Source organism: Raphanus sativus, chromosome 4, assembly GCF_000801105.2.
Source record: "Raphanus sativus cultivar WK10039 chromosome 4, ASM80110v3, whole genome shotgun sequence".
NCBI lineage: Eukaryota > Viridiplantae > Streptophyta > Magnoliopsida > Brassicales > Brassicaceae > Raphanus > Raphanus sativus.
This window is the reverse complement of record NC_079514.1, coordinates 30,109,610-30,121,408: the sequence shown is the minus strand read 5'-3', so window position 1 is coordinate 30,121,408 and position 11,799 is coordinate 30,109,610. Positions and strand designations below refer to the sequence as shown.

The following is an 11,799-nucleotide window of genomic DNA, read 5'->3' as shown; positions in this document are numbered from 1 at the left end:
TTAATAACACTTCAAATTCAGTTCAAATTTGTATTGCGTTCTAAAACCCAGAATATAACCATATATCATTTGAATCCAAATTATACCGGTTCAATTCATATATATCTGATGTAAAAGACAAACTCAAAATAAAAACATAAAGAAAAACATAAATAAAAACACTTAAATTGAATAAAAAATTAATCTAACAAACATAAAATTGATAAAATAACAATAAAATGTTAAATCAAACATAAAACAAACGATGTTTGTAAATAACATACAAATATTTTATAGACAGAATAGTATTTCAACAAGCAAACTATGAATTAATATATTTATAACCAATTGAGTTTTAAGGTATTTATATAGATTTCAATACATTTTATATATCATATCAATATAAACATTGAATGAAGTATTTGATATACTTATATATTCCAAATATTTATATTGACAAATAATTTTGGATATTTTGGATTACCCGTTCATGTTCAGTTAATAACACTTTGGGTTTAGATATGTTTTAAACCACCTTACAAGATCTGTTCGGATAATTTTATATTTCAGATCGGATAACGGATCAGGTTTTTCGGTTCAGGTTCGGTTCAGATTTCAGATGCGGCTGACATAGCATTTACAGAAACGATACAAAAGCCATATAGTAGCATTTTCAGTGTGCTACTAATACTGATATTTTGGTAGTGTATTAATAAAACTTCTTATTATACATATAATATTGAGCCAGCAATTACTGTTTTTTTACAACAAACTGATATTCTATTACTCAAACTTGAGGTGGTCTGGATAACCAGATCGGAATAGAATAACCAATGAAACAAAGCTCTCTATGGAAAGATCTCGCAGTCCTAGCTAAAGAATCCAAAATTTGATTTTGCGCTCGTGGAATATGAATGATCTTGAAATCCGGGAAGCATATCTATAGAGTCTATATCCTCTCCAATTATGTTGCAAAGCTTGGCCAAGCATGAGGCTCCTTAATCATGGCGATCAAATCTTTACAATTTGTCCCAAAGCTCTGACATGTTGAATGCTGGAGCATACTCTCCATCGTCCATCGTAATTCAAGTTCTGAATGTAAAGTAGGCTTTCGTTGTAAATAATTTTGTGTCCCTGTAAGTTGAATCTTCCCCAAACTGTCCAACCAGGCCCATCCATACCCACTAAACTGTTTTGTGGATGTCCAAGACCCATCCAACATGCATATATTTTCCAAGTTTAAGACTTGAGGTTCCTCAATATTGTTATCATGTGGAATATGAGGCTCCATTTCGTTTGTGTTGAACCATGATTGACACTCGCTTTCTGCATAACGAACTAGCTCCAGTGGATTTCTATCAATCTTCCTAAAGATTTTGTCGTTTCTGGTCTTCCAAATATATCATATTATTCAAAGATAAGGATCTATGTCAAATTCTGCCTCGACAATGATGTTCTTTCTCCTGAAAAGGTAAACCATATTAACATAAATAATCGGTATACTGAAAAGATATCTGGACTAGTTGGAGTCGCTGACAAGGACCAAACTTGTAAAGTTGGCGGGCATTCGAAAATGGCATGAGTAACAGACTCTTTCGATTCTCCACATTGTGGGCAGTAATTATCACATCTCATATTACGCTGATTCAAATTCCTCGTTACTGCCACATGACTTGCTATAAGTTGCCATATAATATGACATATCATTTGGGGCGCTTTAATCATCCAAGAAAATGCTTGAAGATCAGTTATATTGGGCTCAAGTGTCTCATTCTCTTCTTCTGTCTTTAATGAGTTTCGAGCTACTCAATATCCAGATTTAACCGTATACTGGCCAATCTTGATAAAGTTCCAACAAAATGTATCACGATGATGAGTTAAACTTATGGCCAAACTCCTTATGAGAAATATATCAGCAGGGACATAATCCTCCAGTAGTCGAACATCCAACTCATTTGATTCCGGATTAATAAGATCATTGACTCTCATGTTCGGATGTAAAACTGGTGCTAAAGGACGAGTCGGCTTAGCTGGCATTGTAGGGATCCAGAGATTCTCCCAAATCTTAACCTCATATCCAGAACCTTAACCTCATATCTAGAATATATCTTCTGTCTAATTCTCAATAGCAAAAGCTTTCGAGCTGCTGAAATATTGGTCCTTACATATAATGGGTTATTTACAGATATTGTTTGCAAAGACGAACTCAATTATGGATCATTACGGAAGCCAATCTCGTGTTCCTCCCTTGGTAAACAGAGCTTTTTCTATTTAACAAACAATTACTGTTTGCTATGACTTCAGGTCATATATTTTGCAATATAAAAAAAGTTTTAGAAGCAACAAGTAAGCAACTTGAATACTTAAAAGTGAAACGGAGGACAAGAGATAAAACTATCTATAGGATATCCATGGTCGCTATAGCGAGCTTAGCCAAACCCACCATGTCAACTATGTTTCCTATATATGTATTCGACTTCCTTTTGCCTTAGTTGAGTTTAAAGTAGCATCCATGTCTGTTGAGTTTTTAGAAATTGTCACCAACCTATCCTAAAGAAGTCTTCTAGTTGATAGAGTCATTAGGTTGATAATGAAATCTTCATCCACTTCCTCTGAATCTACTATTTCCGAGTCCCAATCAAAAACGTCAAACTGATTTGTATGCTTCTCACTTTTCTACGATATCAATCTTATAAGAAAACAAGTGTCACCAAACTTGACTAATCAATCAGTTAAAGAACCAAGTGTAAGAAACAATCGAACGAATTAGGGTATACTAATTATATTAGAGATCACAACAAAAGTTCTATAATTTCTTGTCAGCCCCATTTCACTTTTTTATTACAAAACAGTAAACACTTCATGCTTCTAAGTTCTAACTTCAAGGAAGAGCGTAAAAGTTCTTTATGGAAACTGATGAAACATCACAACTCTTCCACAATAGGCAAGTACTAAGAAGTACTGAATAATATCTGGCGATTTTAAGGAGATGTTTGATTTGGAGAAGCATTCGAGTTTTGAAAACTCTCCAGTTCGATTCTAATGAGATTTTTGATATGAATGAGCGAGTTTTTTAGGCAATGATAAAAGAGAGTGAAGTGATGATGAAGAAGTTGGACTGGATAAATGACGTGTCAAATCAAAAACATTCGCAGTAACAAACTGAAAAATTAAATTTTTAATTTCGTGATGCGGTTGTTGAATATATATATATATAACGAAATTATCTATGTAACTCATCTCTGTTAAAAAGAGTACAATCAATTTTTTGAGCAACTTGGCAAAATACAGATTGGGGAATTTGGTCAAAAAGACAAAGGAAACTTTTTTTCTTCCCCAAATTAAATTAAGATTATAAAAGGCCAGGCCCAGTAAACGGCCGAAGCCCGAATACAACAAAAGATGACTACAAGCCCAAACGACAACGGGCTAAAAAAGAAAAACAAGCTAAACGGGTCCAAGGCCCAAATTCAGAAACCAGACGACCCAGCCGGATCGCGAATCGAGGAGGCTGACCCGACACGTGGAGAGATCTGCACCATTTCCGCGGCACGCGTCTGAATCGCCTCGACTTGACCGCTTCCGTCTCACCGCCGTCGGAGCAACACCATCGACATCCTCGTTCGCCGGAGCTCAGAAACCGACAAGCCTCCAGCGAACCCATCATCGTTCTAAACCGCCATGTCATCACGCCGGGGAGTTTAATCGCACCTCGAGATCTCCTTCGGCTTTGCACCACATCAAACCCATTGACACGCGAATCGAGAACCCTTGCTCACTTTATTCGAAAGTCGTCACCGCGGTGACCCAAATCACCTTCCTTCCTCGAGGAGCATCCATCAGATTCCGAGAGCTCATCTTGAGAGGAAGCGAGTCTCCACCCACACATAGATCCATCGAACCGAAAATAAAAAGAAAAGAAGCAAACAAGCCTTAATAACGCCGCCGTCGCCTTCAACATGACTAGACGACGCGGAAACTAGAGCCGACTGTTCTCCTTTAACGGAAAGGAGCCATGCCGGAGACACGAACCGAACGCCCATCGCAAGAAGGATGCGACGCCGGGAGCAAAAGCCGAGCGCCTACCGCGAAAAAAGTGCGACGCCAGAATCAGACGGAAAAACAGTTTATGAAGACTGGAGTGCTTTCTAGGACCAAGGCTGGACCGACGGTGGATGTAGAAGCCCACACCATCGGCCAAATTTAACGATCGCCGGACTTTTTTCTTTCTCTTTCGCTTTCTCTTTCTACTCTCTGCACGAGTATGATTTTTAAGGGTAAAGACAAAGGAAACTTATATGGAGTTCTGTGAGAAGTAGGAAAATAATTTGAAAAATCCACGTGTTCCTATCTATCACTTAAGTATATGCTTTCTGGCCTTCTAGAGTTGATATTCTTTTTTTGTATGACTTTTGTCATTAGCTTTTAATGTGAAACATACATTCATTTTTTTGGCAACTTGTGTATCTCTTTTGAGTCTGGGAAATTAGTTCAAAAGAAAAGACTGCAATAGAAAGAATAAAATATATTCAGTATCGATCCAAATTCCAATTAAAAAAAACCAATACATCGATTCTATAAGGATTTATACAGGAAGTATTTTTTTTGTCAAACATACGGAACTATAAATAAAAGAGTGATTTACTGGATGAGTCACTTTTTGACTTTGAGCACCAAGATAAGTCACTTTCGGCTACTGGGGTAGTTTTTCAGAGTAAAATGACTAGGATACCCTTAACATCAACTTTTTTCTTTTCTTTTGTTACAACTTCGTTTCTCTATTCTCTCCCAACGAGAAGAAGATTTAACCCCTTCACCCATCAAAGTATCTTTAATCGAAGGAACCTCTGTCCAGTAAATTTGTGTACTTTGCAGATTAAGACTTCACAACCTCATATTTACTGCAATTTCAAGTGATATTTACTGCAATCTCAAGTGGTAAGTCTCGATGTGGTAATGAATCCCTTGAATTCAGATGGAACCCTAATCTTTCAAAATTGGGGAAAATCATTTTCAGTGGTGAAGACTCACCGGTGGTTGTCAGAGATATCGTAATCTCGCCATAAATCTCCACTTTGCCAGAAGACGGAGCACTGAATCGAGGCTTCTATCTTCCGTTGTATGTAAGAGGAAGAGAGATATGAAGAAAAAGTGAACTTTTTGTCCCTTTGAATGTTGATCGCAAAATTTCGGTTATTTAAGTGGAGCAGCATATCGACAGAGGTGAGATGTAGACCACCTTTGGAGGCAAATAAGATCGAAGGTTCTTCATTGACTAGCTTTCATTTCTTTTTTGGTTTCTGAACATTTAACCTTTTGCTTTGCACTTTTGCAGAGGTGAAATATATGTTTGAGAAGATCAGAAGATAACTCAAAAACAAAGGTTCCAAGTAAGTAAATGAGGTCATGTCTCAAGAATTCGATAAGAACCGGATATGTTGCTTTTGTTGAGATGTCAAGCACTGGTTGGAGAATGATATCAAAATTTGATTAAATATGAGCACAGGATTACATATTTGAAACATAGCTCATGTTTCTTGCTATAGATTTCAAGTTTTACATGGTGTACACATAACATATGAGATCTTGTGTACATGTGGATAGAATTTGAAGATGTACATGTGGACCGTGTGTTGTCTGTACATGTGGACACTATATGTGTACATGTGGACACAATATAGTTTATAAAGATTTCTCTTATTGCTTACAAATATCTGTCCATAATAATAAGCGCATGTCTATATGGATATGTATATTCATTTCAGTTAGTATTCATAACCCATTGTCCATTTTATTTTGCTAATATGGCTATTTTTTTCATAAAGAAACAAGCATTAAGACTTTGATAATGTGATAACCTACCAACTACACATTCCTTGATATTTTGCTCGATCCTTTCTCAACATAACACGAGTAATGGCTTCAAATTGTACAACCCTGTAATAAATAATATGTTTCCTTTACAGATTTAGTAAACTGAGTTTAAGGAGTAAAAACAACAATATCAATTGAGGGCTTGGGCTCTATCACTTAAGAAAATACTGGTGATTCATAAATACTTCTATTTCATCAGTCAAACTGCTACACATAGGTGTAGTCACTATTATTCATTCACAATCATAATATTGGGCAAGGGTGTTACCTTGTAACTCTCTTCGCTCAAACAATTTGAACTGCATTCAACAACCGAGACATGAGATTTTGTGGTGACACCAGTTGATTGAATCTGCTCTCACAAACAAAAACTCATATGCCACTTATATTACTTTGAGTACACTACTCCCTTAGCGACCAGAAATATCCATTCATGTTCTCAAGTTACATGTTTGTACATGTGTACAATCATTATCGTGTACGATTTTTTTTGTTGATGTACATATGTACAAAAGTATTTGGTGTATATATACAATACACTTTTTGCAGATTTCTACTTTTTTTTCTGGTCAACTGGACGATCAGAGTAGTAGCAACCGCCGCTGCTGCTCATGAAAGGCGGTGGTGGAGGTGGAGGCTTGTGTGATGGTGAAGATGGAGGCTTATGTTGCACTCTTCTTTATTACAGTGTACATGTTGCTTTCTTCTTTTAACGCTATTCAGATTAAGTGATAATTCAGAGGAATTGATGTGGCTGTTGTAACATAAACATACTAGCAGTGATAAGGCGTACATCACATAATCCCAACATCTGCTAGAGCAATACTGAAACACGATATCACAACAGGGAGGTCACCAACAATGGAATATAATTCGATAACATCAGAATATGTGAAACAACAATCCTCTTATAACAAGTAACAAATTATATCCAAAACTATACTCCACATATAATATTTGACTACTGTTGAGACTACTCGACTATTAGAAAGTACAGACTCATGAGACTTACTGCCTCGAGATTAAAGCATCAATGCAAAAAAAAATTTGGAACTTTATAACAAATTAAAATTAATCTCATGAAAAAAAAATCAATTCTCTAGCAAGCTAATACATTTAGAATCAGGAAGAGGTTGGAAGGAGCATAGTAAGCATCTTCTTCGATTCTTCTTATAAAGAAGAGAAACCGGAGTCACTATCACAAAAAATGACTCCTCAGATGGCTTTACCAACCACACAACTCCTATTGATAACTTATCTAAAGAAGGAGACGGCGAAGATGGAGTCCGAGAAAATCTTCCCCCGCCGCTTCTTAAAGGATCCCGCAGTGGTCCCGAGATTGAAGGTGGAGGGTTTCGAGTAAGGGATTCAAGGAGTAATAGGTGTTGGAGAAGATGGCTGAGGAGGAGGAAAAGGAAGAAAAACAGAAAACGGAAGAGAAGATATGGGACTAGTGGTTGGCGACTGATTAGTAGAAGAGGTGTGGTTTTTTAGTAGCGTAGAAAAAAACATGTGATTGATCGAACCAGATTGAGTTTTCTTCAAACTCTCATCTTCAATCGGTTTTATGGCTCTGTCTTTTTACCTTATATTCGAGGTATCATGGCGGAAGAAACTAGAAAAGAAAAAAATAATATTAGTTAGATCTAAGGAGAATAATAAAAGGGCAACGATGGTTTTTCACATGTTGACAGATCATGAATAATGCATTGAAAGAGTGAAAAAGTGTGTCGGGAGCCACAAGTGATCTAATATGTTATTATAAACTGTAAAAGTGACTTGTAGTGTAAATCTTTCTAAATAAAAATACTGAGGAAGAAATTTGGCTAGAAAATAATAAAATGCACATGTTGTAGAAGTGACAAATAACAACCTCGTATGCACAAACGCGTGATTCGATCATTAAAAGCAAATAATTCACACATGATAAGGTTGAGGTTTTTCAAAATGTCTTCACATTCTAACAGATTTTCATCATCATAATCCTCATCATCATTGATCATTACCCATCTTCACAAGGAAATCGTTTTTCTTTCCAATTTTTCACTTCACTTTTTAAAAAATCTTGGATATTAGTATTATAATTTCTTATAACGGAAGGAATTGTAATAGGACAAAGAAAAGAGTTCCTTTAATAATAAAGAATCTACTTTCCAAGGTTCATGCATGCATACTCTTTTCATGAGAGGGATAACACTTGTTAAGTTAATAAAACAAAATTATATCCAACCATGGGAAACTCTTTTCTCATAGTTATCTTTAATAACAACACCAATAATAGTGACCCGCGGTAATTTATAATGTTTGAATCATATAACCATATAGTTTTTTTTTCTTTTTTTTTTTGAACTATTATAATCATATAGTTTCAATTGTAAACAGTTTTAACCTATAATCCTAGTATTATACTGATTTTCTTTTTTCCAGCGACTAATAATTAGTTAAAGAATGGACAACACATCAAGATTTAATGTGATAGATTGTTCTTATCACATTAACTAAAACAGGGACAGGGAGCCACAGGTGAAGTGTTCCTGGTCAAATTGAAACTTGGAAATATTAAAGTTCTTGAAATTGAAAGGTTTATTTTTAATGATAAATGATTTTTGAATATTACACATCTTAAGTTGCCTAACAATCGACGCATCTTCTTCTTTTTCTATCCTACTAAGAAAACTAACTACAGTATGTGTGAATGTGTGTGACCCATTTTCTGATTTATAATATGATTTAATGGCCATACAGTGTTTAAATTTGAAAACCCATTTATATACAATAAATCATGAGTCATTTAGAGAGAAGATGAAGTTTTCTTTAGAGTAGGTGAAAACTCTTGAAATTCAATACAACTCATTGTTTAAAAGAACCTGATACACAAAAAAATTGACCAATTATTGGTCAATATTAACAATAATTATATTATTTTCTTACTCTCTAATTCTCTGATGGCAAACTAGTATATAGAGACGAGCTTCGTTGCTCAAATCATTTCCTCTCTCTCTTCAAAACCTCTCTCTCTCTCTCTCTTCAAAACCCCTTTTATTCACTCTTCAGAAACCCTTTTCTCTTTTCTCTTCGCTTTACATGACTTTGATTGTTTCTCAGAAACTTTATCAGGATAAAATGGATTACGATGCATCAAGAATCGGTGAGATAGTAGAAGATGAAGAGCAAATTGATCTGCCACCTGGCTTCAGATTTCACCCTACTGATGAAGAACTCATAACTCACTATCTCAAACCAAAGGTCTTCAACACTTTCTTCTCTGCCACCGCGATTGGCGAAGTTGATCTCAACAAGATCGAGCCTTGGGAGTTACCAAGTAAGTTTCACAACCTTTCCACGAATTAAAAATTGTTTAACTATAAGAAAAGTATATATACATAAATAAAAAAAGAATATAAATGTTAAATAAAAATTCTACAAAACCTTACAAATAGTTTGGGACTGCATGAAGTATCATGCCTTTTCTAAACTTGTTTTCTGTTAGTTATTATTGTTTTGTAATTTATTAGGCTCACAAAAATGTATGTGATGGCTTTTGGTGGAATAGGGAAAGCTAAGATAGGGGAGAAAGAATGGTATTTCTTTTGTGTGCGAGACCGGAAATACCCAACCGGTTTAAGGACAAACCGGGCAACTGAAGCCGGTTACTGGAAAGCCACGGGCAAAGATAAAGGTATTTTCAAGGGGAAATCACTTGTGGGTATGAAGAAGACTCTGGTTTTCTACAAAGGAAGAGCCCCTAAAGGAGTAAGAACCAACTGGGTTATGCATGAATATCGATTAGAAGGCATATATTCTATCCAACATCGTACCCAAACAGCTAAGGTAACATCAAAGACATTTTGTCTTTTTTTTTTGTGTGGAATTGAATTGATATTTTGTGTTTTGTTTTGTTGTCTGTTTAATGTAGAACGATTGGGTTATTTGCCGTGTTTTCCATAAACGTGCCGATGGTACAAAGGTTGATAAGTCCCATTTAATGTTGCTTGATTCACACATTAACCGGATTGAACCGATCGGATTACCTTCGTTGATGGATTGTTCTCAACACGATTCCTTCCCTGGTTCGTCTACTCACGTGACCTGCTTCTCCGACCAAGAAACCGAAGACAAGAGACTCATTCATCACGAGTCCGAAGACGGTTCTGGTCCTCTGTTTTACCCTGATCCTCTGTTTCTGCAAGACAATGATTCGCCAATGAAACTGTTGCTTAACAGTCACGAAACCCAGTTCCCCGGTACTGACCCCTCTGGTTTAGCCGGTATGGGAGAATTGTGTTGCTTTTGGAATTTCTGAGGTGTAATATATGTTGTAGACTTGTAATTCATGTGTTTATGTGAGTTATGAAGATTCTTGTTACATTTTTTGTTTAAAAAAAAAGAAGAAGTCAATTTCTTTTGCGATGTGGTATTAGCATTTTAATAGATCTGTTAGTTAATATATATAATAAATACATTTGTCTTGTGCAATGCTAGACCTAATTTAATTTATAACTAATTTGAATGACTATAAAGTTTATTTAACTCAAAAACGTTTTTCTAATGAGATGCTTCTTTCTCATAATTTACAACCCAGAAACAAAATTTATTAATAATCTTCAATATTTTATCTTGAAACTAGAGAAGTGAGAAACCAATTTTGTTTACTGTTCTTCACAATGACGAAAGACATGTGTTAGGCTACCAACCAAATAGTAATAATATGACTTTTCTTTGAAAAATATAGTAATAATATGACTTATAAACATATTAACAAAGTTTGAAAGATCTAATCAAATATTATATTGTAATGTCAAACTCCAAATGTTTAGGTGATCATCTTGTTTTCATACTACCTGATTTTAAAATGCTTAGATCAGGGTTTTAAAATGATTTTAAATGAGTTAATTTTTTTAGCACTGCCAAATACATAAACAATAGCTGAATCACTATAAACGTTTCAATATCTTAAACCAACTGCAATCACATATTCACTCCGTATCATATTAACGAGTGTTTAAAATTTTTACACAAAGATTAAAAAAATATAAATTTTATGCACTAGCAATAAATTAAATTAATTCAACCAATAAAAAAAGATGTAATATTTTATGGGGAAAAGGACCGAAACATGCCACTGAAAGACTCTACTGAGACAAAGATGGGCTGTCAAAAACGTAGAGGAAGTAGGATGGTCAGTTGGTCAGATCTAGTATGGATCGTACATGGACGGTAGTTGGAGTCGGCGGCTCTCCTAGGGTTCCCTCGTCTGGGATTGATCCCTGGGGAAGAGGATCAAGTTGGCCCTTGCGAACAGCTTGATGCACTATCTCCCTTCAACCCTTTGAGCGAAATGCAGCAAAAGGAAGGAAAATCCATGGACCGACCCCATCGTCTCCACCCCGTAGGAACTACGAGATCACCCCAAGGACGCCTTCGGTATCCAGGGGTCGCGGACCGACCATAGAACCCTGTTCAATAAGTGGAATGCATTAGCTGTCCACTTGCAGGTTGGGCAAAATTTTCTGTGAAAGCATCCAGACGGGAAAAAAGCTAACATTGATGTTATGAGTCAAATTTGGATTTCGTTCCCATCTTATTTTATTTGGGAATTTCGCCATCCATCATAAAGGAGCCGAATGAAACCAAAGTTTCATGTTCGGTTTTGAATTAGAGACGTTAAAAATATAAAACTGATCGATCGACGTCGACTAAAACCCTTAGCCTTCCAAGCTAACGATGCGGGTTCGATTCCCGCTACCCGCTCTAAATTCTAAATTGTCCCCTTTTTATTAGAGGCAATTTTCTCTATTAGAATTGTCTAATAGCAATTGTGTAGTGAATTCACTTCACTACACAATTGCTAAAAAGATTTCGCACATTTAACAATTGGGAAGTTAAAAAAAGCGAAAAGCGTCCATTGTCTAATGGATAGGACATAGGTCTTCTAAACCTTTGGTA

The 11,799-nt window shown here is 35.7% G+C and overlaps 1 protein-coding gene and 1 long non-coding RNA gene across 3 annotated transcripts; both read left to right on the top strand.

Annotated features, from left to right (window-relative positions):
• The first annotated feature begins 4,595 nt into the window (after positions 1–4,595).
• Positions 4,596–5,734, top strand: LOC130510847 (uncharacterized). Of its 2 annotated transcripts, none has more exons than XR_008944632.1 (3): positions 4,596–4,917; positions 4,997–5,242; positions 5,315–5,734. It is a non-coding gene; the product is annotated as an uncharacterized LOC130510847 (long non-coding RNA). The 2 variants fall into 2 exon arrangements; XR_008944633.1 differs by having other exon boundaries at positions 4,599–4,917; positions 4,997–5,202; positions 5,315–5,733.
• Positions 5,735–8,709: 2,975 nt separating this feature from the next.
• Positions 8,710–10,263, top strand: LOC108851944 (NAC domain-containing protein 92). Its single transcript, XM_057007814.1, has 3 exons — positions 8,710–9,175; positions 9,407–9,684; positions 9,770–10,263. The coding sequence occupies exons 1-3, from the start codon at positions 8,938–8,940 to the stop codon at positions 10,154–10,156; spliced, it is 903 nt and encodes a 300-aa protein (XP_056863794.1). The 5' UTR covers positions 8,710–8,937; the 3' UTR covers positions 10,157–10,263.
• Positions 10,264–11,799: the final 1,536 nt, after the last annotated feature.

Excerpts from the sequence above, each read along its gene's own strand:
- LOC108851944 (XM_057007814.1), top strand. The coding sequence starts at position 8,938 with ATGACTTTGATTGTTTCTCAGAAACTTTATCAGGATAAAATGGATTAC. Across the intron at positions 9,176-9,406 it reads CGAGCCTTGGGAGTTACCAA|GGAAAGCTAAGATAGGGGAG; the intron begins GTAAGTTTCACA and ends TTGGTGGAATAG. Across the intron at positions 9,685-9,769 it reads ATCGTACCCAAACAGCTAAG|AACGATTGGGTTATTTGCCG; the intron begins GTAACATCAAAG and ends TGTTTAATGTAG.